Here is a 27937-nt window from a genome sequence, read left to right on the forward strand (position 1 = left end):
CATGGTTTTGGTAGGTTGGTTTGGTGAACAGATGGTGGTTTTTTGGGTGGATGATGGTTTTCTATGTACTGTTTTAGTTATCTTTAATAAAATCATAAATATTATCGATCAAAAAAAATAAAAAATAAATTGATAGTTAAATGTTATAAAACTGTATTGTATATATTAAAATCATTAAAAAAAATAATAAAATATACATAATTTATTTTTTTAATAGAAACATTTTTTAATAAATTGATAATATAATGCTTCTAATAAATATTTTAATTATTTATTTAAATTTTTATTTTATTTTATTTAAATGGTGTGAATCAAATCCTATAAAATAGTTACTCGATTTTATTATCTATATTTTCAAAAGTAAAGAAAATTATTTTAAAAATCAATTGATTTATAAAATTATCAATAAAAAATAAAAATAAAAGATATTTAAAATAGACATTTTTTAAATATAAAATAATCTTTAAAAAATCTATAAAATCTATTATTTCTACAAATTTGTTCATATAACATTAAATTAATTGTAATTCTAATTCATTGCGCATTTTATGTATAAATTGACGGCAAGTCTCCTGGGTGACTCAACACATGTCTTCTTAAATTGACCCAATTTTCATAACACCTAGCTTTTATTATAGTGAGATAATAAGAACTGTGGGCAAACTATTGGCTAAGAAATTTGAACGTAAAGGGCAACCTTTCTATCGACATTCAGTTATTTATATTATTTCTCAACCATTGTTTACTAATTACTAAAACAACTATTTTGGAAATTTGAACATTATTCAAAGAGATGGTAGAACGCCCTTGACATTTGTGCAAATTGTCATCTTGCAAAAAATGTAAATCAGAAGATTATGCAAGAGGACGTCAGAGAACCTCTTGACACCTTATGATCTACAATGTCCTTAAAAGATCTTTGCGATATCTGGTCTTTATGGAAAGCCCATTCATACAACTACCCTTTTACTGTCATATGGGATTAGATCAAGTTGTGAAATAATATAGGCTTTTAAAGAAGAGTTCCCCATCCTTCAAAACATGAAAAAGTGTTAAATTGGGTAAAAATTCAGCATTCAGTCTACCCAAATAGATGAAGCCATCCAACGGCCCCGAATAAATGAAACTGTGAGCAGGGCATTTTACTTTACCAATCAAATTATTATTCCACTCTGCATAAATGTTCATGGTGACTAACTCGATAGAATAGTTTGCTCCAGAGCACACATAGGAAATTAAAGTATAACAACATATAACAAAAGTAATGAGCATTTTAAAGGTTGATGTAGGGAATATTAATACTTCATGAGAAAGTTCAGATGCGGTCTGCTACTGGAAAAAGAATTTCGCATCCTGGCTTTTAATTTTCAAGTTATGGCATGAATTGTGTTGGGTTGTAATGGCACTTCGTTTTCATCATGGGGCTCTTTTTTCACATTTTTATAATTTGTGTATAAAACATAAAAAATAACAGAGCGCATAAGTAGAATGACTTGAAGTAAAGATACCTTATAAACCTGAAAAGTTTTAATCATACAGGGTTACAATTGCAACATTATATATAGCCTATAACTTTCCAGAGTATAGGCCTGTACAATTTGAATGGACTATGCATAAAGGCATAGACAAATCAAACCATTCAATTAATTGGTATAAACTTTGTCACATTAAGTTGATATCTGAACTTCCTGTGTAAATAGAGAGTTTAGAGCATCTGCATACAAGATATATCCTCTTACAGATTAGATGGATAGAAAAACTTACAAAAAAAACACCACAGTTGAAATGGGAATTCTGAAATTGTTTAGAAAGAGTTAGTTACCATGTTACCCAGAGAAGCCTCTCTTCTTCAATACGTCAACAAGATAGTGTGCTACAGATTCATATCCCATCTCCCGGGCTGTCAACAACATAATTTTCAAATGTGATAAGTCAGTAACACATAAGATACATTAGCTTAGAAACAACTAGAGATCTACAGAAGAAAGCTTCACCTGTAAATATCGCAATGCCAGTGGGTGGAATATTGCGCTTCTTCAGACAGAAAGAGCTGTATCAAAATGGAAAATATTTTGTTTATATGCAGAACAGGTTCAAATTTAGTCAATAAATAAAACCCAAAAGGCCTTAAAGCCCTCAGCCTATGGGCATTGGTTTGATTAGAAAACAAGCTATATATAGTGCTTACAGTAAAAAACATATATACAGCACAGACCACAAGTCAAACAGGTTACTCCTTGTCTAACACAATGCTCCACTATGCAAGTTGACAAACTATAAGCTGATCCAAGTCATATTTCTGTGTTTTCCCCTTAACCATGCCATTATAAATGAAACAAATTTGTAGTCACAATTATGGTATGTTTAAGCCAGCTGCTGCTGTTTTAAGCTTGCCTTATTTGTTTAAGATGTTGAAAACAAATGAGACTCCTGATAAAGCTATACTACAGACAAGGAGCATGCAAAACATTAACAGTTCTGACAAGGAGCGTGCAATCTTCAATTTCAAAAATATGTGCCAGAACCTTCGATGACTGCCTCAATGCACTTATTTGAACAAAATGTCCACATCAAGACCATGTTGATTAAGCAGTATTGATGTGGTGCACTGAAACAACACTTGCTACACCAACACAGGTTCACATGGCAGGTCTGATATTATTCATTTATAACATATTCCAACTCAACATCTATGTTTCCTCTGTTATATTTTAACCAGATGACACTGATGTGGCAGTTCTTTGGAACAGCAAAATTTTGGGATGGGGAGCAATATATTTTGTACATGCTTCTATCTCATCCTCCATCTAAGTTCTTGAAAGCAAAAAGACATAATCTTGAAGAATAATTACTTGGCAAAAGGAATTTAGAGTGCAAAACTCTGATGGTACCTGTTACAGATCCAGTATGGATTAGTGCCTTTCTCTTCTGAGCAGTGAGGACACATCCACTTTTTATTTTTCCTCACCTCCTCAATATCTGCCATCATCCAGTCTCTCAGGATTGTATCTTTCAATATAGCATGTACCTTAAAAACACCTTAACTAAACAAAAACATAAGAGATTATGCATACAGTTTCTATCACACCTTCCCCATAACGAATTTTCAAGCAGGCTCGACAAAATACACCTGTACTTGAATGGCATACTGAGCAATCTGTTTTGCCTGCCATCATGGACACCAAAATTTCATGATTGTTATTTATGATTGATAACATACATTTAATTTTACAACAGTTATATAAGTAGTAACATTTCCAGTATATCAGTTAATGTTAGAACTCTAATAATGTTAGAATTGCATGGAGGTTAACCTGGAAACTCCAGAGATTATAAAAGTGCCAATTAGAAATAAGAGAGAACAATAAATTAAACAGATGACTATCAAACCCTCACATGATAGAGAAAGCTAACATTATCAGTCTAGTCTGTAGACACAAACATCCTCCTAACACAGGAAAAACACTGCAGAACCTCAGAAAAACATTTCCAGGTAACTCCCTCTATCCTTTTGAGTTCTCTGAACTTGATTACCATGCAGAACTATTTTAGAATATGCATTACAGCATGCTTTCATGTTTCATTAATAATTAACACAAATGCTGTGTGTGCTACTTCAGGACCAGTTTCTAAGGGTTCGATAAGCACTGAAATATGATTTATGTAGGAAATAATAGTCAAGAACAAAATTTCAAATAAAAGAATTGTCTATTGACAAAACATATATTGTTTGGCTTGCTAAATGTTGATGTTGGGACATCAAAAGTTAGAAGTGACATACTACTTAGAATGCCCAAGACCTGCAGTTGAGTGTGATCACATTTACAACACTTATTAAAGTTTCTGAATAGCCTATTCATTCAGATGACATGCACCTCAATGTGAACTCGCGGCAAGGCATCCATGCATGTGTATCATGTGCAATCTTGCCTCATAATGCATAGAAGGCAACTCTCTAGTGTTAGGTTTTGTTAAAGTACCAGTATACACAGATTCTTAACAAACTAAAAGCTTGTCTGTATCAAACCCTTACTTTGCAAGAAAATACTTAGGGAACCAAATTTGGACAAGTCAATAAATCACAAGTAGTCATTTGAATACGATTAAATTATTAAACAATCATATTATATATATATCTACCAAACTTCATTAATCAAACAAACTAGCGTTCCAATCCATGCATTCACATTTGGACATTTAGGTGACACATCAACAGAGAAAAAAAGGCATGATTATAAAAAATGTACATAAGAAGGCTACACTACAGTGCTATTGTAAGTTTCAAACTCCATGACCAAGCTCAAAAGGATCCCTTCTCTCTTAAGAGAATGGAATCAGTTGGGACTCAATCTGAAAGTGCAAAAAATTGTTTGAGTCCTAGCCACCTTGTGCATTAGGCCTCATTTTGCCCATCATCTATAACAACCAATGTGAGAAGACTTTGAATGGGTCCCCCCTTGGTCAAAACTCCTTAACTGTTCTTCCTCATAATTCCTCATGTTCCTACCATGTGCTATAGAAGTTACAAAAATCCAGGAAATTTCTTGGTCTGAGAAGGTTTTAGTCATTTTTGCAGTTTTTGTGGAGTTTCAATGGACTGAGAAGGTTTTAGTCATTTTTGCAGTTTTTGTGGAGTTTCAATGGACTGCCCAACTTCTTCTGATTGTCCTACCTCTTGTATTAATCTCAAGTCCCACATAGAAATTCTACTAAGTCTTCAGGTCCTTTCATTCCTTCATTTTCCTTTGTTTCACCTATTTGTGGGTTTTTGATGGACATCCAAACTTATGTCTTTCACCAATTTGTGGGTTTTTGATGGACATCCAAACTTATGTCTACCGTCCTCTTCTCCATCCCCACATTCTCCTATTCTCTTGCTCCTTTCCTCTTGACCTCTAGTCAAGTTTCGGCTTTCATCCTTGTGCTTTGTTCCCATTCATCAACTTTCGGAGTTCATTTGGACCTTTTCCATTTCCTTCGTCCTCCCAACCTCGTCATTTTTGCAGTTTTTGTGGGGTTGTGGAGTTTCAATGGACTACCCAACTTCTTCTGATTGTCCTACCTCCTGTATTAGTCTCAAGTCCCACATAGAAATTCTACTAAGTCTTCAGGTCCTTTCATTCCTTCATTTTCCTTTGTTTCACCTATTTGTGGGTTTTTGATGGACATCCAAACTTATGTCTACCGTCCTCTTCTGCATCCCCACATTCTCCTATTCTCTTGCGCCTTTCCTCTTGACCTCTAGTCAAGTTTCGCCTTTCATCCTTGTGCTTTGTTCCCATTCGTCAACTTTCGGAGTTCATTTGGACTTTTTCCATTCCCTTCGTCCTCCCAACCTCTGATCCTTCTTTGCTACCAATTTCAAGTTGTGCCTTTCATACTTGCACTTTGTTACCCTTTGCAGACTTTCTAATTTCATCCGATTTTCTTCCATTTCCTTCTTCCTCCCTCCTGCCCTTTGATCCTTCTCCACTCAAAATACCTATGTTCTTTCCAGCTTTCCTTTTTGCGGAATTCCTTTTGCACCTTTGGACTTCCTCCAATTCTACCTCCACACTTCCCTTCGTCAATTCTGCATGGTTTTCCTGCACCAATTCCCATAGCAACATCGAGGATATCCAAACTTTGTCAAAATTTTCAAAACTTCGCTAACAACCTCAACAAGTTCTCTTTCTTTCCACTTACCGCCACACATTTTCAAGGGTTCTAAAACTCTTTGAAATGCCAACAAAAAGTGTCAAAGATTTTCTAAGTTTGTGACCCTACCAAAATGCCAACAGAGTTTCAAATTTTTCAAAATCATCGACAAGCTCTAGTGGACATCTGAACATCATCCAGTTCTACTTCCATTTCTGACCTCCAATTCCACATCAAATTCCTACAAAGTGTTCGAATGTTTTTGTCATTTGTTTCTTCTTGTGTTAAGTTCAAGCTAACTTCTAAGATTCGTCTAGTTCTGCATTGAATCCTACAAAGGTTTCCAATCCTTTTGTCATATGTTTTCTCTTATGCAAAGTTCAAGCTGACTTCTAGACTTCCATGCAGACATCCCATCCTGACCTCCAGTTTTCCTTCTTTTCCTCATATTTCTTCCAATGGGCTTCATTTGCTCACTTCATCCTTCTATGGAGTTTTGATGGACTTTTGGACTACCATCCTGTTGTGACCTTTTCACACATCGCCACATCAAATTCCCACAAAGTGTTCCAATGTTTTTGTCATTTGTTTCTTCTTGTGTTAAGTTCAAGCTAACTTCTAAGATTCGTCTAGTTCTGCATTGAATCCTACAAAGGTTTCCAATCCTTTTGTCATATGTTTTCTCTTATGCAAAGTTCAAGCTGACTTCTAGACTTCCATGCAGACATCCCATCCTGACCTCCAGTTTTCCTTCTTTTCCTCATATTTCTTCCAATGGGCTTCATTTGCTCACTTCATCCTTCTATGGAGTTTTGATGGACTTTTGGACTACCATCCTATTGTGACCTTTTCACACATCGCCCCATTGCTAACGAGGACCCCCTCTTTTCCTGCTTTCTGCGTTATTAGGTTAGGGTTTTGGCTGCTTAGTGGGCAATTTTGTGTTTCCCGTGCTCAAATCTCAGAGTTTTGATCATGCCTAGTGTCGTTTAGGGTTTTGAAGTTATAGGATCAAGCGCGTAAAATTGAGATTTTTTTTTAATGGTCCTAGTTTTGTCTAAGTGTTGACCCCTTTGGAGTGGTAACGTGTTTTTAAATGTCCTCATCGGTGATTTTAAGTGCTAAGGTGTTTTTAGACGTTTTGGAGTTGTTTTCTCGCTCCTACAGAGTTATTCAAGTTGATTGCACACTTTATCCCGATAGTTTTTCTTGTGTTATGCTCCAATTTTTGATAAATTCGCCCAAGTCTAGTTGAGTTTTATTAAGTTTCGAAGTTTCTAAGTGATTCTGAGTGGAAAAATCATCATTTTCCGGATGAAAATCCATATCCTAAGGGTTAAAAGGTCTATATTCCATACTAGAGGTGCTTTTCCCCTCACATTCCTGACTACCTGTGGTTTTCCCATCTCAGAATCCAAACTGGACATGGATTTCCCTTGGAATCCAGGCTTGCTTCATTTTTCCACCACTGCGAATCCATACTAGGGTCGTTTTCCCCTGGATGCATTAAATTTTGACTAAGTGTCAGGATTTGTCCTGACTACCCACGTTTTTCCACCAGGGAAGTATGGATGGAATTGCGGATGACATTCCACACTTGGGTCGATTTTCCACCAAGTCTTTTGTGACAAGTTTTGAGGATTTTTGTGCAGACTCTTAGTCCAGATTAAAGGCAATTTTCCACTGGGAGCATTTTTGATGATTTTGAGTCTGGATTTTTATCCAAACTGAGGTCGATTTTCCACCGAGGGGTAGTTTGAGTGAATGAAGTGATTTTTAAGTCCAGATTTTCATCCAGACTAAGGTCAATTTTCCCCTAGCCCCATTTTGTGTGCATTTTGACGGATTTTGTTGGGAAATTTTGTCCATACAAAGATAGATTTTCCCTTATGGGGAATATTTTGACGTTTTAAATGAATTTGATGGGATTTTTAAATCCCTACTTGGATTGATTTTCCCAAGTGGCTCAAATTGCAATATTTTAATAAAGTGAGCCTTGTTTTAATTGTTTTTAATAAAGCAACGATTATTTAATAAATTTAAAAAAACAATTAAATGATTTGCAATAAGCATTTAATGTTTTATCCTTCTAGAAGCAAATCGGTTTCACCCAAGCAAGTATAAGAACAAGTGTTTTATCCCACATTGCTTGTGTGGTGAAATTTGATGATGAAAGTGAGTTCAAATAGAGAGAAGTCTAGCATTATTTTATTATTAAGTTTGACAGGTGTTTCCATGCAAGGGCGATTTTCTCCCTTATTGGCGATTTTTGATGAAGTGTTTTGGTGAAGAGGTTGATTGAAAACTTATGTTTCCTCCATTTTTCCAGCTTGGCAAATCACTCCATCGCTGCCATTGAAGTGTATCACTGCCATTCTATTCAGATTTTTTATTTTTTTGGAAATGGCGGTTTTTCTCTAGATTGGCAACTTTCATGTTTGGCGACTTTCCTCCAATTTTTTGGCGATTTTGAGTTTAGCGATTTTTCCTTGGGTGAAATCCGCCATTCTACTTGTTGTTATCAAACTGATTTGCAGAGGTGAAGTCGGGAATGGGCAAGGACAATTTAGGAGTTATGAGTGCTATCCTCAACTGAACATGTATAGAATTGCAGATTATAAAAGTGAATGTTGTGTTCACAATGTGTCACGCGGATGCTGCAGGGCGGAATCCACAGGAGGTTGTCCAAGGAGGCAACAGAGCTAATAGAGAAATATGGATCATGGTATATTCAGTTTCCCACTTTCACGTACCTTAGGATTCATGGGTTTCAATCCGAACCCTACAAGCTTCCTAGGTATCCTTCTGACAAAATGATCTTGTTGGAAGTGGTGAGACAACTTCTAGAGTTTGATTCCATTTAGAAAGAGAAGCATAGGACATGCATGGCATTCCCTATTTCAGTTGGGAAGACGTTGGAGGTTTGTCAGTCTGCCTTAGCCGCCACCACTGCGAGTGAGGAGCTTGCATTCTCTTGATTTGCAACCTTCAAGAAAAGAGAAAGATTTGATCCAGATGAGAAAGTTGGAAGGATCGGAGGAGAGAAGTTCATCCACAAGACAGACAGAAGATTATTGGGCCAACTTGATGGACGAGCAGGCAGTGAAGAGATGGATGTGGTCTAGAATGTGGACTTCTCATTCCTGATTAGGTGTTAGATGACAGGGATCATATGCATCCACAGTATGAAAATGAAATGAAGAAGGCGATCTTATTGCCTAATTGGTCAGAATCAGAAGAGATAGATTTAAAGATATTGATGAGAGAGGTCTTGAGTTTCTCCCGTACATGGGTGGATATTTAGATGAATAAGTTAGTTGACATGGGCGTTTCCTTCACTTATGAAAAGATGAAGCCGGAAGAATCTACTTCCGAAGATGATTAGAGAACTATTAGTGATGTTAGGATTCATGCAGATGAAGAGAGTCAAGCTCCCAAGAGAAGGAAAAACATGCTAGGAGGAGTCAAGGCCAAAGGGAAGAAGATTGAAGAGATCAAGAAGAAAAAACAAAAGACTATCATTCCTTCACCCCCTCTCGGTGTCTCATCAATTAAGGAAGTTAAAATAACAGAACAGAATAAGGAGACCCAGCAATGTTCCAACATAGTGATACTACCGGAGAATATTCAGGATTTACATGCCACAGCAACATCTGCTCCACCAAATGAGAATGATGATCAACCGGGATCCCCTGCTGTCCTTTTGAATTAGTTTGGGAAATGAGATAGATGATTTGACCAGGAGTACTCCTGATGATGATGATGATGTTATCTTGGCATCGAGAGGGCTTGATCAAGATATGCGTCTCGATGATGGTATGGAGATATCCGCTATTCCTGATTAGCTGATGAAAATATGGAAAAGAGTAAGAAAATGATAGAGGTACAGCTTATTGATAACATTGATGACTACTTAGCTAGGAGCAATAAGGAGAAAGAAACCAAGAGAGTTGAGATTTTGTTGCACATAGCTAGAGATGAGACAGGAATGCGGATTGCGCAAGTGGTTGTTCCTATTGGAGGTGTGACAGCGGACATTGCTACTCCTATGGATTTCCAGATTACTTCAATTGCCCTTGGCTGTACTACAAGAGAGCAAGAGTTTCAGGAGATTGGTGATAACCTTAGGGCGATCAGCGCAAGGTTAGATAGAGAAATTGAAGAGAAGGAGAAGTACAGAGAAGAGTATATCAGACTTAAAGAATATATTGCGGGGATAAGGCGTGAGAATCCCACCCTTATTTCCCCTATTGCGGTTGATCATGGACTACATTTACACTATGAGGCATCAAAAGATACACTCTCAGAGGTGTAGAAGTGGATTGAGAGTGCAAGAAAACAGGCAAATGATTTCCTTACTAAGTTTGTCCAGGCATATGATAGGACAACAGGGTTCATGTTTAGAATTCTGTATTTGGAGGGAGTTTGGGAAGAATTCCGACCTATTCAAGAAAAGACTATTCCACGCCTCAAAGCTTTGAAGAAGATTCCCAAGTCCACGTTGATCAGCGAGAGCATTGTGCATAGTGGAGACAAGTACGATTTCCATGGCTGGTATTGTTCATTGGCCGTGAAGAAATCAACTTATGAGAGCGCCCAGTTGAGTTGTACAGACATGGAAGGATTGATTCAGGACATTTAGATGAAGATCCTTGCCTCAATTGAGGAATTATTGGGTGTTGATGTTAGTGATGCTAGTGGTTTACAATTAGCTGAATTAAGAGACAAGATGAAACTTATGTATTTTTGTCAATTGGACTCTTTGAAGAAGAGTCAGATGGATGATTTGGTCTCTTTGTTAATTCATGTTCATAGTTCGCAAAAGCTCATGCCAGATTGGGAGAACACTTTGGACGCTTGCTCAGATTTATTGAACATGATTGATTTGCAGCAAGATACCTTACCTAGCATTTCCATGGAAGAGTTAGATTTTGTATTGGCTAGATTCTTGGAGTATGCTAGGAGAGAGAGAGAGAGATGCAGGGAAGAATCTTCTAGAAGATTCCCTATTTGATGACTAGGTATCTTTCAATTGGGCCATATTTGGTGGAACCCATTTTTATGTAAACCCTAATTAGGGCAATTCTAGGGTTTTATTGGCATGATCTTGGCCCTTGATTTAGTTTTAATCTTGGCCATCCATTTTGTATGAGACTATATATACCTCCTTGTCTCTCATTTGTAAGAGAGTTTTTGTAGAATTGTTGGTATATGTTGCATCTATTTGAATCTAAATCATTGTTCAATTGTTGGTGATTTTGCTCTTCAAATGTTGTCTTTGCATTCATGGTTCTCAATTCCTCCAAGTTAGATTAGATTTTTAGATTAGAATTTATTTTTATGTTTATTAGATTGAGTGAAAGATTTGTTGAATGTATTTGTGTGGAATCCTTATTCCATACCACTAGCCTCATGCCATTGGTAAGTGTGCCTTGTGTGGTCGACTGGAAATTTGAGTAAAACTTCAAATACCACTAGCCTCTTGCCATTGGTAAGTGCGCCTTGTGTGGTCGACTGGAAATTTGAGTAAAACTTCAACTATTACACGTCCCTTGACAAGCATCAACTTGGATGGTGTCAACGTTTGATGCTAATAGTCTGAAAATCCTTGAGTATACCTTAGACGATTGCACTAAGCTTGTATCAATGCCTGTTTGTGAGACCCTGCCTAGTTTGATTCCACTAAATTTGTGCATCATTTCCTACATTCCTAGGCCTACCTTAGACAATTTCACTAAGCTTGTATCAATACCTGTTTGTGAGACCCTCCCTAGTTTGATTCCACTAATCTTGGCCATCCATTTTGTATGAGACTATATATACCTCCTTGTCTCTCATTTGTAAGAGAGTTTTTTGTAGAATTGTTGGTATATGTTGCATCTATTTGAATCTAAATAATTGTTCAATTGTTGGTGATTTTGCTCTTCAAATGTTGTCTTTGCATTCATGGTTCTCAATTCCTCCAAGTTAGATTAGATTTTTAGATTAGAATTTATTTTTATTTTATTAGATTGAGTGAAAGATTTGTTGAATGTATTTGTGTGGAATCCTTATTCCATACCACTAGCCTCTTGCCATTGGTAAGTGCGCCTTGTGTGGTCGACTGGAAATTTGAGTAAGCTTAACTTCAACTATTACATGTCCCTTGACAAGCATCAACTTGGATGGTGTCAACGTTTGATGGTGATAGTCTGAAAATCCTTGAGTATACCTTAGACGATTGCACTAAGCTTGTATCAATACCTGTTTGTGAGACCCTGCCTAGTTTGATTCCACTAAATTTGTGCATCATTTCCTACATTCCTAGGCCTAGAATAGATTTCTTGAACCCTATTCCTTTTGCCCATTTTGTTTTAGTAAGAATTAAGTCCGGAACTACATTGTTAAATCCTAAGTTATCAACAAACCTATTCCGCATATTTCATGATCAAAGAAGATAATCCTAACATTTGTGTAAGTCCCCAAGTGAACACAGCAATTCACATTGACCATTGAGTTACCCACTTAGAAACCTTGACATGTAGAAACCTTGGAATCATTTTAGTTGATCTTACCCTTAGCATCTGAGGTGATTTTGTTCAAGAGAGGGTAAATTACCTTGGTATTTTATTCTGAAATGTTATGTGCATAAAACACACATCAACACATCCCCATGTCCAATCCTAACCTTTAATCCCACAATGTAATCCAACACCTCCCATCCTACATCTAATCCCCATAATTCCTCCTGTTCACCTCAACCACTCCCCAAATCTTCCCAACACACCATTAATGATCCAATTTGACTCTTGCAACTTTTCCTACCTAAACACCATTGTTCATCTCAAAGGCACAGATTAATTTTAATAGTGGAAGGTGAAGACAACCATGCACAGTCATTAATGCGATGGTTGTGTTAATGTCTCCAATTTAGGAAAAAGATATACAATTTAATCATGAATTCTGTAATCACCTTTGTGAAGAACAGTCAGCCAACATCAGCAAAGCCATAACTATGCCAGCTAATCATAGCACTATACATCTGATTGAGAGGAAGCAACCATGAACTCAGTTATCATTGCATTCTGATTCTAATAAAGGCAATACTCTTGATATATGATTAGAAGAAGATTGATCACCATAAGAATTCTCGAGGGACAACACCCGGCAAGAAGAAATCGACTAAGGACAGCAAGCATGCACATTATCGATAACAGATTGGGTGGATTGAAAGATAACATCGATTGAGTATATTTAATCATCTTTACAAGGCATTTACCATGGAAATCCTTAAGCAACGATTAATTGGAGATGCCGACTTGTATTGAGTTAAGACAACGACTTGTAAAATTACTAGGCAATATCGATTTGAAGAAATAGGAAAAGCAGGATTAAGTTCAGTAATGATAGGGATAAATACTATGTACTTCATCAATGATTAAGCAAAGAAGAATTATCACAAACTGATAGAAGGCTACGGGATGCGATTAGTATTAAAAGATCAAATATCACTTATATACAAACCAATTATGAAAGCAGCGATTAGTGGAGTCCAATCAATAACAAATAATTGTCACGAAAGGCTGCAATCAGTATAAAGGAAAGGAGGCGAAGATGAATAGACATGAGGCATGTCTTTTGGAACACCACTTATCATTCCATTTGCAAGATATATGAAGGCATTCGTTCCCATTTTCACTAGGCATTGATTGTATTACGGATTGTTTTCTTATTTCAGTGGAAAGAGCCCAAGGGGAGCAGGCCAAAGGCCCAATATCCTGTGCCTGAATCGAAGGGCTATTCACATTGGATACAGCACTATATACCCGGCAGAATATCAGTCCTAGGTCTAAATAGCAGTAACCGACTGTGCATGTTACATATTTCAAATCAGAAACAGCCAATCATATCACCATTGGCAACATCAACCTCTAGTCCATTGCACATTTATATTGTCATGGCAAGATTGTGCACTTTGTGCAAATCAATATCAATTCATTTCGGTAAATCTTAATTGTATAAATCAAAGGCAGCAAGTGGCTTAACCATTATCATTTAACATTGTTGTCCTCATTTTTGTTTTCAAAAATGAAGGACCATTACATGAAATTTTTGTAAAAAAATGAAAAAAAATTACTCTATGGCACGCTTCTCGAGGCAAAATTTCGACTAATCCTTGGACTGGCTTAATCCTCAGTCCATCCTCGAACTACGTTTCGAATTTCGTCACATTCTGGGTTCGTTTGCTATGTCTTTCCTTCAATTTCAGGTTTTTTCTCCCTGACTGCAAGTGCAGAATTTTCCTTGAACTGCAAGTTTTAATGATTTCCATTGTTTTGGTCATTGTAGGGAAATTTTTAGCTTATTACATGTGCACTTTACTGAAAAATAAAAACTTGTAATTAGCTTTTTATTTCCCCTTTGTTGTTTTTTGGCTTTTTCAGTTAAAATGGGGACTTTTTGGTTAAGTTACAAGTAAATTTGTAATTCTTTCCAAAAACCCCTACTTTAATGGTTTTTACATGTAATAGGGATTTTAAACCCCTATTACATGTGTGCAAATAAATTATAACTTGTTATAGGGTTTTTATTTCCCCTTTACAAGTGATTTTAAACTTGCATCTCTCTCAAAAAATCCCAATTTTGCCTTGAAAATGAAAAAGTGACAATTTTAAACTTGCACTTTGTCTCCAAAAACCTGATTTTGCTTATAAAGTGCATTTTTGACATTTTAAACTTGCTATTTGGTCAAAAATCCCGATTTTGCCTAACATGTTAAAAAAGTGAAATTTTAAACTTGTTATATCCTCCAAAAAACCCGATTTTCATTGTTTTATGCATTTCGAACTTGTTATTGGTTCCAAAAAACCCGATTTGCAAGGAAAAAACGTTTTTGAGGATTTTTAGCAAAATTTTGTGGAGAATTTGTTGGAGTAGGAAGGCGTGTAGGATTCCTTCCTATTTCCATGCATTTTCAAACACCTTTCATGCCACATGGAGGTTAAGATTGTTGGTTTTTAACTTTATAACAACAACCACGTTTTTTGCCATTTGGAATGCCACGAATCAGCAATGTTATGAATCGTTTTTGCTTGGAATGATAAGGCGTTGAGGGTTGAAGGAGATTCAAACATCTTTCATGCCATTTTCCTTGCATTTGCTGCCACATTTTTCTACATAAGGCGTTTTTGCAAAAACGTGGCTAGGGTTTGGCATTGTGGATTCTCTCTATTTATTGGTTTGTCTTCTTCATTCCAAGATTGATTGCATTTTTGGAAAAGCATTTTCAGTTTTATCAAGGTATGTTTTCCTTTCTTTATTGTTTCATTTTATTATTTTCTTGTTTTCTTAGTTTTCCTTTCGAGTTGTAATTTTGTAAATATGTTGTTCTTCCCCCCAAAAATTGGTTTTTGTGAGAGAGATTTTCCCCTTGATATGCAATTTTTGAATTGCATTGTTCTTCCCCATTTTCCCTCTTTACTTGTATTCGGGATTTTAAATCCCTATTACAAGTTGGCTGGAAATTTTTGTTTTTCCCTTATGGTTAAAGAATTTAACCATTTTTTGTTAAAATTCCAAGTTGAAAAGATGTGAAATACCCCCCCCCTTTCAAAATCGGGTTTTAAAAACCAAATTACATGTTGAAAAGTTCTTTCCATTTTCATGAAAATGACATTCTCGAATTTTCTCATTTCTATCCATTCATGTTTCCTATATCCATACTTTCCATTTTTGTCATTTTCCGCAAGTCAAATTCTCATTTTCCATCTATTTCTCCATTTGCAAATTTACAAGTGAACTTGCATTCGGGTTTAAAAAATCCGATTGCATGTATGTTCTTTCCAACTTGTATACTTGCAAAAAAAATTTCCAAGATCCGAAATTGGTCAAAGTCAAGTTTTTCCCATTTCCATATATTTCCCCTCTTTCTCTCACAAAATCGTGAGGTTCAAGAATCGAAGTTTTTCCCATTTGCAAAGGAAGAATGTTATTTGCAGCTGACTATGATGTTGCCTTAACACTTTTAAGTCTTCATCACAGTATTCCAGGTTTTCAATCAATGTCAGATTTGTCGTCATCTCCAGTTCCAAAAAAGATGAAGTACAAATATGACAAATATCAGAACGAGGTTGCACCTTCCCAAGTTTCTTCCCCTTTGGATCGTATCAGAGACACAGAATTAGGACTCGTGGATATATCAGAGTTTGTCAAGAGGGTTAAAGATCCACAAGATAACAATATGCAGCGGCTATTGGACAGCCATATCCATCATGCATCTTCTTTCCCGGTGGCTTCCCTAGAACCTGAATTTGTCCTCACTTGCACCCATCATTTTGACAAGGAAATGAGTCATCAAAAATGATGATGGTGAGGCAATAATCCACCTTGACGCAGACACAATCGAGAAGGTCTTCAGAATACCTCTCGCACCTGTTTACATGGAAATCTCCAAAGAAAGTGCAGCTGAGTATTACGTGAAGAGAGAAAAAGATTGTAAACGACATATCAACAGGTGGATCCAAGAGCCACGAGCCTCCTTCTCAAGGTGGGCTAAGTTGTACCGCTGTGATTTCAAATGGGAAATAGGAGACAACATAACTCTTCTCAGCAGGATAATGGGCCTTGAGCATTCTAATGTTTTTGAGCCCTGGATGTACCAGTTCATCATGTTCATAAGGCAGTCTCATCATATATCATGGGGAGAAGTCATCAGCGATGCCTTGTGTGAACAACTTGCAGCAGTCCCTTCCACCATGACTTTCTACATGAACTCATATTTGGTATACTTGGCAGCATCACTTAGACATTTTCCAAGTCTTTCTACCAAGGGTGGTCACTCACTTATACTAGTTTGGGAATATTATGATCCAAGATGCATTCTTCGGTTACTTAATGTGTCAGTTTGACAGAACTCTGAGGAACAAAAGGATATCAGATGAGGTATGGGAAAGGGTGAGCGAGTATGGATGTTTGTTTCTACAGTTCCCCACCTTCACCTATGTGAGAATTGGATGCTATAGTGGTCAGCCATATATGCTTCCTAGATACCCAACTGATAGAATCATTCTTATGGAGTTGGGAAGACAGATCATGGCTGTCCACACTCATCAGTCTGCTAGACACAAGGTTGGAATGGGGATCTCTACCACAAACCCATTGAAAATTGGCCGGTATTCTCTTGTCACATCTGTTAAGGCTAAGGCCATGGAAACTGAAATGCAGGAAATTAAGCTCAAAAGGTTTAAACCTAGAGCTCATTTTGATTACAAGGGTATGAAGGAGAAGATCAAGAAATCCTTTGTGCACGTGCATCACATTGAAGACATTTGGGTAGACCTCCGCACAGAGGTCGAGGTTCTAAAGATGGATTACTGTAGGCTCACTGTTGAGCAAATTGTTGATTTGAACTTGGTGGATATCCCACAAGGGATGATTGACGATGGGCATGTACTTGATCCTGAATACATTTCACAGAGGGTTGAGGAAGCTCCACTTCCTTTGATCCAATGGTCACACAAAGAGTGCATATCCATCCTTGGGAGATTTCAGCCTATCTTGGCTAACACTAACGCACGGCTGAAAAGTAATGTTGTTAGACTCATAAAAATCAAGGTTGGGAAAGAAGATGATTCTACGGGGCCTCTTGGACGTAAATCTGAGATTCAGGTTGACAACAAGGAAGGTGCATCGTCTTCAGGCACAAGGATCAAGTTGCGAGTTAGTCGAGCAGTAGTGCTTCCTCCTGAGGAAGCAACAGTTCGTGGGAAGGAAAAATCACGATTTCACGTTCAAGTGGTTGATCTAGGTAATTCAGAAGAGGGGCAGCAATCTGATGATGCTCCTAAGTTTCCAATTTCAGATTCGCCTCATGAGATCATTCCCCCAGTTTCTATTGAGATGCCTCTTTCTCCTCCTGATTTGCTTGTGGATGAATCTCCTCATAATGCTATTCCCATTTCAACATACGAGCCACCTCCTAATCATCAACAAGAGAGTGTGTTGGAAGTTCTTGAGGATATTCCTACTTGCATCCAGTTATCAGAAATTGATACTTCCACTTCTGATTTTGAAGAGTTTATGAGGCAATCTACTTGCCCATTGGTAACTGAGCAAACCGTGGTCACTATCCAAACAAATATTCCTCCCAGGATGACCACGGTGATTCAAACAAAAACTGCTTCTCCTTTGCCTACAACTGCTACTGAAGGGGAGTTGATGACTTTACCTCCATGGCTCAGCTCTTTTACTCCGAAAAGGAAGAAGCAAGAAATCTCACCTGATGCCTTTGATTATCAGCAACTAAAACAGTCCAGATCCAAAGTTGCTAAGAAGGCCAAGACTATCTCCAGAGTAACTATTGACAGCAACAAGATGAAGGTAGGTAGTTGAAATTGTAGAACCCATTGCAGATAAGCCATTTGAAGAAATGCCAGCTGTTGATTATAAGGTTACAAGGATAGAGTTGGGCAAACAAACACATAAAGTCATTGAACATGATGCTCAGTTTTTCGTAGCTTCGTTGGTACAAAAGTGTGATGAACTTCTAGCAAAGAAAGACAAGCTAGAAGAGGAAAACCGACAACTTATGGCAGTCGTTCATAGAATCACAAAACCTGTTGCTGAAGGGAGTAACTCCATAGGTTCTTCTGGTTCCCAAGAATCAATTCATGGAGTGGAAAGGGTTGCTCAAAAGGTACAAGCACTGGATTCCTGGGTTGATCAACTTCATGATCTATGTGCACAAGTGATAATAAACATTTTTCAGATGATGTCTAAGTTGGAAACCATTGAGGAGAAACTGGATCAGACTTCTTATACTTTCAAGAAGAATCTGGAAAGTGTTGAAGATAGTATGACAATCTGGCGTACCATGCCTCAACAACAGTTGAGTGTTCTACAGGAGCATGCCATCATCTCTTCCAGGGTCATGTACTTGGAATTTGAAGAGCTTCTGGAAAACAAGGCCCTTGTTCTTAAATCCCTCATTGAGGAGATCGGTGATGCAACGAGATTCCGGGGTGAAGTTTTCCGAGATATTGTCTCACATTGTAAAAGGGCTTCTTGCAACACATATTAAGTCAGGATGGAGAGCTGATTCCAGAAGAAGAAGTTCTTGCTGATTTACAGATGAGGATTCATAATGAGTGGAGGAGCGAACAATTCTCGGTCGCTTCAATTCAAATATTGATGAAACACCAAGCCTTTTTGCATGAAATCCAGTTCATCCTGGATAAAAACAACTTTGCACTGCTCTGGTGTCATGACACTATTGTGAAGACCATGGTTGTTGCCAAGAACACCCATGAACCGAATCCTGAGGAATTACAAATGATCATCCAAAAGTTTAAAGGATTCGTGTCTTCACGTGCTACAACTTAAGTGTTTTTCAACACTTAGTTGTATTTTTCCACTGTTGTAATCTTTAGTTGTAGCTTTCCTTTCAACAAGTTACATGTAAAAGTATTTTTTTGTAAAATGCAAGTTAACTCATTACTTGCACTTTTGTAATTACATGTAAGTCAACTACAAGTTGTGTTCAGTTAGGACTGTAGTTGGAATAAGTCTTTGTTAGTTATTGAAGTCTTAATTAGTTATTGAATAAGTCTTGGTAGTTGAGAGAATTTCTCAAGTTAGTTAGGATCCTCCCACCTTTTTCTCATGACTCCTCTCCTATAAATACTTGAGGGGATCTATTGTAATTTTTATCTTTTTGAAAATAAGCAAAAACTCTATCAAATTTGCAGCGAAGAAGTCTTTGAGCTTTTATGTGTAAATTGAAAGATTGAAAGGAATAGAAGAAAATTACTCAAGCGTTGAGTCTTTGCGCTACATTCTTGAGTTGGTGTTCCATATTTCCTTCTTTGCAAGTGTTTCTTTGAGAGCTTAATCGAATTTGATTTGCAGTCTTTGAGCTGCAAGTATTGAAGATTAAATTAGTTAAAGTATAAGTTCTATTGGAAAAAGCTGTAAGTCTTTGTTCTTACACTTGTTCTTAAACAGAATTTAGAAGTAGATTTTGTGGGAAATAGCTGTGAGTCTTTGAGCTTACACTACTTCTCATTGTTTTAAGAAGAAAAGAATAAGATATTTCAGTCTTTGAGCTGTTATAACTTGTCCTTTATAGCATTAGTATAGAAAAGGGTAGATAGGACTTCATGTAATCAAGTCTTTGAGCTTGATATTGCTGTCCCGTTCTGAAGGAAGTGACGGAAGTCTTTGCGCTTTCAGGAAACTTCATTTCCTTTCTCTCATTTCATTTAAAAGTGGTTACTGCTGTTTATATCCAATAGCTATCATTTTCTGTGAAGAGAAAAGGATATTGTCTTTCTTGAAAGAAGAAGAAATATTGTTGTCCCATCCTATTTTATTTTCAAAGTTGTAGTTAGATAGGGGGAGCCTTCCCTTAATTAGGAGAGTTTTACTCACACGTTGTGGTTGAAACCACAATTTTGTATATTTTCCCAAGTGTACAAAATTTTCAACCAACAAATATATAATTGCATTTCCAATTACCTAAGTTCATTGTAAGATCCAAACATTAATCATCCCATAATCTATATACTGTCCGATAAGGGGACATTACAAGTTGAGTTCCAACTCCCAATGGTCCTTACAACTATTCAAAATTGCCCATCCTACAAACTTCATGGGATTTCACTTGTATTGGACGCCACATTTATGAACTATTGTTCTCAATTGAATTTCCACAATCAACCAAGTGACCAAGTGAAGCGCTATACATACAAGTTTGTTCTATAAACAAAAGGTAAATCATTTTTGCATTTTGATGAGACTACAAATTTTCAAGGATTGTCTAGAGTTTCAACTCCTACAAGTCAATCACCTTTAAAGCAACGAGTTTTGTAAATCACACAAAGGTTTTTGTATTGGAAATAATGTTAGTCAGTAAATTTCTCCACAGTCCGCTTTGTGCATATTCAAGGGAATTTAGCTTAGGGTGTTGTCCTCTTGCCACATTTGTTGGTATGATTGTAATGAAGATTTGATGAATGTGGTAGCATTTTAATTTGTTACAAGCTTTGAAATGGTCTCTTCTTTATAGCATATGGATTTCTATGGTCTAGGATGGATACCAAGAATGTTCAATTATTTCCTATCTTATCAATGGTGTATGTATATTCATAGCTCATATTTTGTTGTGATTTCCAAGTGTTGCTTTTCTAGGTATATTGTAACTATAACCCAATAGATTAGGCATTGGTCCTAGAAGTTTATGGTCCACCATACAATCAAACAAAACAAAAAGCATCTTTCACTGGTAGTCTAGAAGTAGGATTAGTGGTTTGAATGCTCCTCATAATCCAATGATTCAACTAGGGAAACATATATGGTGAGCCTTAAGAATTATCATAGCTCATATTTTGTTGTGATTTCCAAGTGTTGCTTTTCTAGGTATATTGTAACTATAACCCAATAGATTAGGCATTGGTCCTAGAAGTTTATGGTCCACCATACAATCAAACAAAACAAAAAGCATCTTTCACTAGTAGTCTAGAAGTAGGATTAGTGGTTTGAATGCTCCTCATAATCCAATGATTCAACTAGGGAAACATATATGGTGAGCCTTAAGAATTATCATCCTAAGGAATCATGTTTTGTATACCTTCATCAGCAGTTATTAATCCTATTAAGAATACCTCTAGGAACACCCTCCTAGGTTTAGCTCAGCTCGAAGTGAAGGAGAGATTATCCACTCTCAGCAATCAGCCTTAAATCACTACAGCACTTTCAATTTGTCTATCATCAGTTGTGATTAATCCCTATTAAGAATACCTCTAGGAACACCCTCCTAGGTTTAGCTGAGCTCAAAGTGAAGGAGAGATTATCCACTCTCAGTAATCAGCCTTAAATCATTCACGTTCTGTCAATGAACTATCAATGAGCTGATCAAACCCCCTTCAAGCTCCATCCCTAGAGCAGATTTATTCCTCTGGAAATGTGGGCAGCAATTGTGGGAAGCAATAGATTCAACTCATTCAAGTAATCTTGGGACTTCATAACATATCAAATTTGTACTCAAGTTCAACTAACTATACATATATGCAAAAATTAGCCTTGATCTTCTTGGATACAGTAGTCAGCTTACAGACCTTATCCATGTCTAGCTTAAGACAACATTTTAAAATTCAAATTCTTGCTTGCTTCTCTCACAAATGACTTCTAAGGGCAAGCATTATAATAAAAACTTTTGGCTCCCCAATTTTAAATAAGGTATTCACTTGTAAACACTTGCATATGCATGCCTCTGCCAGACATGGAAATAATATCGAACAGGTGCTAAAACACCAAAAGATGCCCAAACACACATTGATTGCATGAGTTACATCCTTTACAGGTAGTGTATTTCATGTCCCTTGGAACAAACCATGCATAGCCAAGATGCCCTAAATAGAGGGAAAGATCAAAAGAAAAAACTTTTTCAACCCCCTCAACCCAACCTCCAAGTTAATTGAGCACCCAAAACTACAAGTAAAGCTTATACAGAAAGAAAAAAAAAATAACTTCAACCCACCTTAAGAGAAAAACTACCTGTGATATTTTCTGCAGGAACACACCCAAAGTATTTTTTGTGCAAGGCGAATGGGAATACATATGTGTGTCATGCACCAACTCCAACAAATCCTGATTTGGACTGACAACTGTGTAACTGAATTCATACCTATGATGCTTGCCAATATGCTGTAAATAAAAATACTAGCACAACAATATGAAGGCATAAATGCATTTCTTATTGTGCCATAATAACTAATATGAACATCTAGAAACCTAACATAAAAAGGATTTCTCTAGAATAACGAATTATTTTCTTGCAGAAGATTAAAACTTAAAATGAAAATTGAAATCAACATTAGAGCTTACAATAAAGAAATTGTCACTATGTCGACTTGGCTATGTCACCTAAGTGATCCATCATTATGATGAACAAAGTTTCTCGTCCTAGTGATGGATCACGAAGTGTGAACTGAAATATCATGGAAACAAAACTTACATACTTATTTCCAGAAGCATACTCACTCAATTTCCTTGACTGTAGAACCTTTATGTCTACCATCAACACCCAGAATAGTTAATCTTCCCACAGAAAACTAGTTTTCAAGCAGACTAATTTAGAGTTTCAGTTGAATGATAGACCAACAATATTATAATCAGAAACAAATCTATACACTTGTAACCATTTCAGCATAGAGACACACAACCTCAAACATCATGCACAAGGACTGAAAGAGGCCTAAAAGTTAAAACCTGCAATTCCATATTTTAGCTTTCCAGTGGAAAGAGTATTAAACTTGTAAAAGATACCTAAGATAAAGAAGCTCCATTGTCTGGAGTCGGGATAATATTGGTCATGCTTGCATTGCATGGCATCATACTTGAAATGACTATAAGATATAAGAACTGCGACTAACCCCAGAAAATGAAAAGTGCCCCCAGCAAAGTTCTGGTAGAGTTCTTTTTGAAATTCTGGAAGGATATGAGCTTGTTAGTGTGACAAGATGGTTATTGCCAATAGATTAAAAAGTTAAAGCAAATAACTAAAAACAAATGTGACATCTTAAGATGGAGAAATTAGCAATTCCATTATAATTTAGCTCTAAATGAAAACAGATTCATCACTCAAACCCAACCTTAAAAATGCCATTGGGGCTGTAGCCTAGTGGTTGATACCAGGCATTACCATATGTACGACACAGGTTGAATGCTAGCAAAAGTAGATCCTAAAGCAATTCGAGCCAAACGAATTTTCAGAAAAAGGAAAGTTCTCGCTCAGTGAAATTTAAATAAAAAAGAGTGTGCCTAATATCAAACAAATGTCGAAACTTGGAACAATTCACGACATATTCCAGCAAGGATTAATCTACAAATATTCACTTTAATGATAAATACACTTATAGGCAATAAGAAAACATTATTATATAAAAGAAAAAGGGGCATTCAGTTGGAGACTTTCATAAATAGATAAGATGCGAGTAAAACTTGAATGCTCATACAATTTAGACTTTCAGGAATGAAGTGATAGAAAATTCTAATAGAGTTAAACTTACCTAAGCATGCCTGTGTACCATCCCGATTGCCACAGCGTTCACATCCTTCTTCCCCACAGAGTTTCTTCTGCCTGAACACCATGAAAACTAATTAAAGTCTAGTGCTGAGTTAAAAAATACAGAACAGTACACCATCGTCCTCTTATGAACAAAAGTATTGATTTTTGACATTTGAACCCATATTATTTCTAGTCTACAAGGGATGAAAGATAGGGGTCTTCTTCATAAAGTTACTTCTACACCATAAGAAATGCTCATGAATGACAATCACCAGACAACCCCATCAGCGATGTATATCAAATGATAAGTTTAGGATGAGATGTGACAATTAGTTGAACTCACCTAATATTGATTTCTATCATCGCTTACATTTTTCTGCAGGCTTAGCTAGACTAGAATAATTGTTGCTTGTGGCTATATGATGACCTCTTTGATTTTATGCAGAACGATTTTCAACTATTTTGATTATGGATCATGTGAGAGCTACTAATATACTTTGCGCCCTTGGATGGGTAGCAGACAGCTGATGGCACCAGCAACAAAAACTCCGGTGGTAGGGAAGGAATATCAACCTGCAGATGTCTAATGGAACAGATAAAATTCACAACATTAGCATTTTTTTGTTTCGGTGCCAAGTTGGATGTTAAAGAAGTAATATGTTTGATTATGACTTCAGCTTGACTATTTAACTCACAGTCTGTTTTGAGTCCCTTCTCGACGAATCATTTTTTGTTTGCGTCGGGTAGAACGGGATAATCCTTTCTCTTTGACAACTCCTAATTTTGCTTTAGAACTCAAATAGTTATGTGTTTGACAACATGGCCAACTGGAATCGATGTGCTTGCAATCTTTTCTACCAAATTAATGGGAGTGTGGTCAAAAAGATTTCAGACTGGTTTTTGTATACATATATATAGGCATATGTATGGGTTTAAGGTTTTTACCGTTACAAATAATGTTAAGCTGACTTTTGCTTAAGCTATGGTTTAGTGAATCCTAACATGGGCATATCCATTGATAAGCGATGGTTAAAGCATCCTTTGATGTTCCTTTTGGTTAACAGAAATGAGTGTAAAATGGTCATCTATATTAACATTATGTTATTGCTAAAAACATAACATGCTCAAACGTCAAAAGACTTGAATAGTATGTTTTTTCCATATATACTAAGATTTCTGCTTCCGTGGTAGAGCTCATCCTTAACTAGCCCTAAGGGCCGATCCTCTACCCTGGTGGACATCATTCTTTGTCCTTTATAGAGGGTGTCCATCAACTGATTAAGCATCACACACTGGATAAAAATGAATGTAAATTTGGATTCGTGTGTAGGGAAGAGCCCAATAGTGGCTCCGTTGGGCATTCTTCTGAGTTTCTGTAAGATGTCAATTGCAAGCAAATGGCACAGCTCTCTTCCTCAATTAGCTCGTTTTTATCCTAATTTTTTCCTCAAATTCTGGGTAAATGAGAACTGATAGAATACCTGCAAAAATGGCAGCATAACCCCAGAATGGGATCATAAATGCTCCCTCTGCTCTTGCTGTCGCAGCGGTGGGCCAGTAATTCTGGGGAGACCTGCAATTGAGCTGGTGAACACATGGGTATCGGCGCATTTGCTGGTCTAACCTCCCCATTCTCCTCCAGCTTATTTCTTGCGTAGTGTCTCCTTCCCTTGGTACTAATGAAATCGTCAGCGAGCTCAAAGAAATCCTTCTTTTCCAAGTCTACAGTTAAGAGAATGAAAAAAGTCAGAAAATCTATGCATTTCGATGTATCTCTGTACAAAAGCATTGCCCAGCATTATTATGGCATGACCTGGTGTAAAGGAAGAATATACACGGTTGGATCGGCGGGGCGGTGTGGTGTTGGAAATCGGAAGAGGTTTGTCTTTCAGACGCTCCGAGCGGCGCAGGGGAGTGACATTCACTGCTTTCTTAGCGGAGGAATTTTCTCTGCGCGGTGATTTCGTAACCGAAAAGAATGACTTCAGATCTCCCGCGCATTTTTGGACCCCGAGAGCTGCCATGCGAGCCTGTAAACACCACTCATCAAATTTCAAACCAAAACATTTTTACAGCAACATCCCATTTTAAGAGTAAGAAATGTAATACCTGATTCTCTGCAATGCGCGCCAAACGCAGAGACTCGTACGCATTGGGTGATGTTGAAGGAGCGCATGTTTCCTGAGATTTACGAGACCTCGTTTTCGCCATATTTTCCGTTTCTTGTCCGAGCCGAGTAGAGCAGAGCAGAGCAACCCGTCTTGGTAGCCTAATGCACTACCAACGGCTATCTTCCCCTCAGATATTTTATTCACTCCCTTGGGCGCCTCGTTTTTCTCTGTTTTTTAAGAGTAGGATCCAGAGATTCCTTTAATTTTCTCAATTTGAATAATTTGCCATTCAATTTAAATTATAGGATTTGATATAGGAAATACTTGCGAGGAGGGCTGGAATTTGATGGCCGTTTTTTCACTTTTAGATAGTATATGACATTTTTTACATGGTATTTATTGACATGTGGTTCTTCAAATTATTAATAAATGAAAAATATATATATAATAATTTTTAATATGTATATATATTATTTTAAAATGTTTATTATAAAAATATAAATTTATCTAGAATATTTTGAAATAGTAGTAGGATAGAGTTGTTTCTAATTTTATAATATTTTGATATAAATTTTTAGTATCTATTTTCTTATATGATTTTAGAAATTTAGTTAATTTAATTATTTAAAATATTATTTTATATAAATTTAGAAACTTGTCATAATTGAAATGATATTTTAATATGATTTTTTAGAATAGTTTATTTTTTAATCATAAACAAGATTTTTAAATATGAACTTAGAAACTTACATGGTAAATTCAAGATTTGTCATTGTTTCTTAATTTTTTACACTCTTTTTGTCTAAATAAGATATCATATCTCTGATAGGAATAATAGAAGGACAAAGATTTTCATTTCTTCTCAAGAAACATACATTTTAATTGTCTTTTTGCAAAGCAAAATTGTAGACAACCACAATTAAAAAATTTTAAAATTATCTTTGTCATAGAAAATAATATTTTTAATAGTTTGTCTAAATTTAATTTTTTTTTGACAATCAATATTTTTTTTGAAACATAAAATGAAAGGCATTGCAATGATAAAATCGTCATAAAAAAATTATATGACAAGTAAGGGTGGTTGTCAAATTCCAAGCCTACTTGCGAGAGAAAGTCAAAAGTAAAAAAATTCTAAATGATTTAAATTAACTTCTTTTTTTTCTTTTCTTTTTTGTTATTAATTAACAATCAGAGATATACATCTTAGGCATCGTGTACACAAAAACCTGACCTTAAATCACACTAAAAAGAATGAATCGTAGTCATAAGCAGTATAATATAAACGAAAACCATATAAAAGTTACAGAAATGATGATAAGGATATATATGAATGTTCAAGATTGTCAACGTGGAAGACAATTACAGTATTTCCAATTTCGTGAGTGTTGACGTGGAATGCAATTTTCAAATTCCTGAAATTTAAATAGTAGTTTTCAAAACTTCATTATTGTACTTGTAGAGGGGGAAAAGTGAACCATCTCGATGGGCAGGTGACCACCTATCAGGGATTCACTAATCAACCTCTCCACTCAGGGCATGGTATAGAGTCTAGGACTGTTGGGTATCCCTTAGATTGTAATGTCCCCTTTCTAGCTCATGTTGTATAATGTTGTCATTAGTTGATTTCTCCATGGTCTTGTAGGCTACCCAGGACATTTAAGGGATCTTGAGGATATTGGCCTAGGCAATTTCAGTTGCAGGCGATTTTGACATGTTCTGATGTGTTTTGGGATACTTACTATTTATAGTAAGTTAGTTGGGTCGAGTTTGGATCATCAATGGACTCATGAATAATATCTTGTTGATGATAGTTGTTGATTTTAACTTGAGATTTTAATAATTGTTTGTGATTATTAGTTTATTTATCAATAAAGTTAAGTTATAAAGTTAAATTAAATATTTAACTTTATTAATGTGGTAACTTAAGTAAAGGGAAAAGTTATTTAAAAATTAAAAGTCCCCCTTCGTTTAAAATACTTGAAGACTTGGATATTTTTAAAAGAAGCATTTCTATTTATCCCACATTGGTTGGGGATGTGTGTGGACTCTCCTGAGAATGTTATAAAAGACTCTTAAGAGTTCATTCTCGGCATGTTGGATTGATTTGATATTTTATGTATTGATTGGTGAGTTCATCTTCAAGGAT

The 27937-nt window shown here is 36.3% G+C and overlaps 1 protein-coding gene across 2 annotated transcripts; it reads right to left on the reverse strand.

Annotated features, from left to right (window-relative positions):
- Nucleotides 1–1489: 1489 nt before the first annotated feature.
- On the reverse strand, nt 1490–26032 carry LOC131038086 (uncharacterized). 2 transcript variants are annotated; one of them, XM_057970393.2, is made up of 10 exons: nt 25790–26032; nt 25494–25710; nt 25162–25402; nt 23682–23752; nt 22654–22683; nt 3089–3166; nt 2892–2979; nt 1995–2050; nt 1823–1900; nt 1490–1714 (listed from the first exon to the last, which is right to left on the reverse strand). In XM_057970393.2, exons 1-9 carry the CDS (start codon nt 25889–25891, stop codon nt 1827–1829), a joined length of 957 nt encoding a protein of 318 aa, XP_057826376.2. In that variant the 5' UTR covers nt 25892–26032; the 3' UTR covers nt 1490–1714; nt 1823–1826. The 2 variants fall into 2 exon arrangements, with proteins under 2 accessions (XP_057826376.2, XP_057826377.2); XM_057970394.2 differs by lacking the exon at nt 22654–22683 and having other exon boundaries at nt 25790–26030.
- Nucleotides 26033–27937: the final 1905 nt, after the last annotated feature.

Source organism: Cryptomeria japonica, chromosome 2 (assembly GCF_030272615.1).
Source record: "Cryptomeria japonica chromosome 2, Sugi_1.0, whole genome shotgun sequence".
Taxonomy (NCBI): domain Eukaryota; kingdom Viridiplantae; phylum Streptophyta; class Pinopsida; order Cupressales; family Cupressaceae; genus Cryptomeria; species Cryptomeria japonica.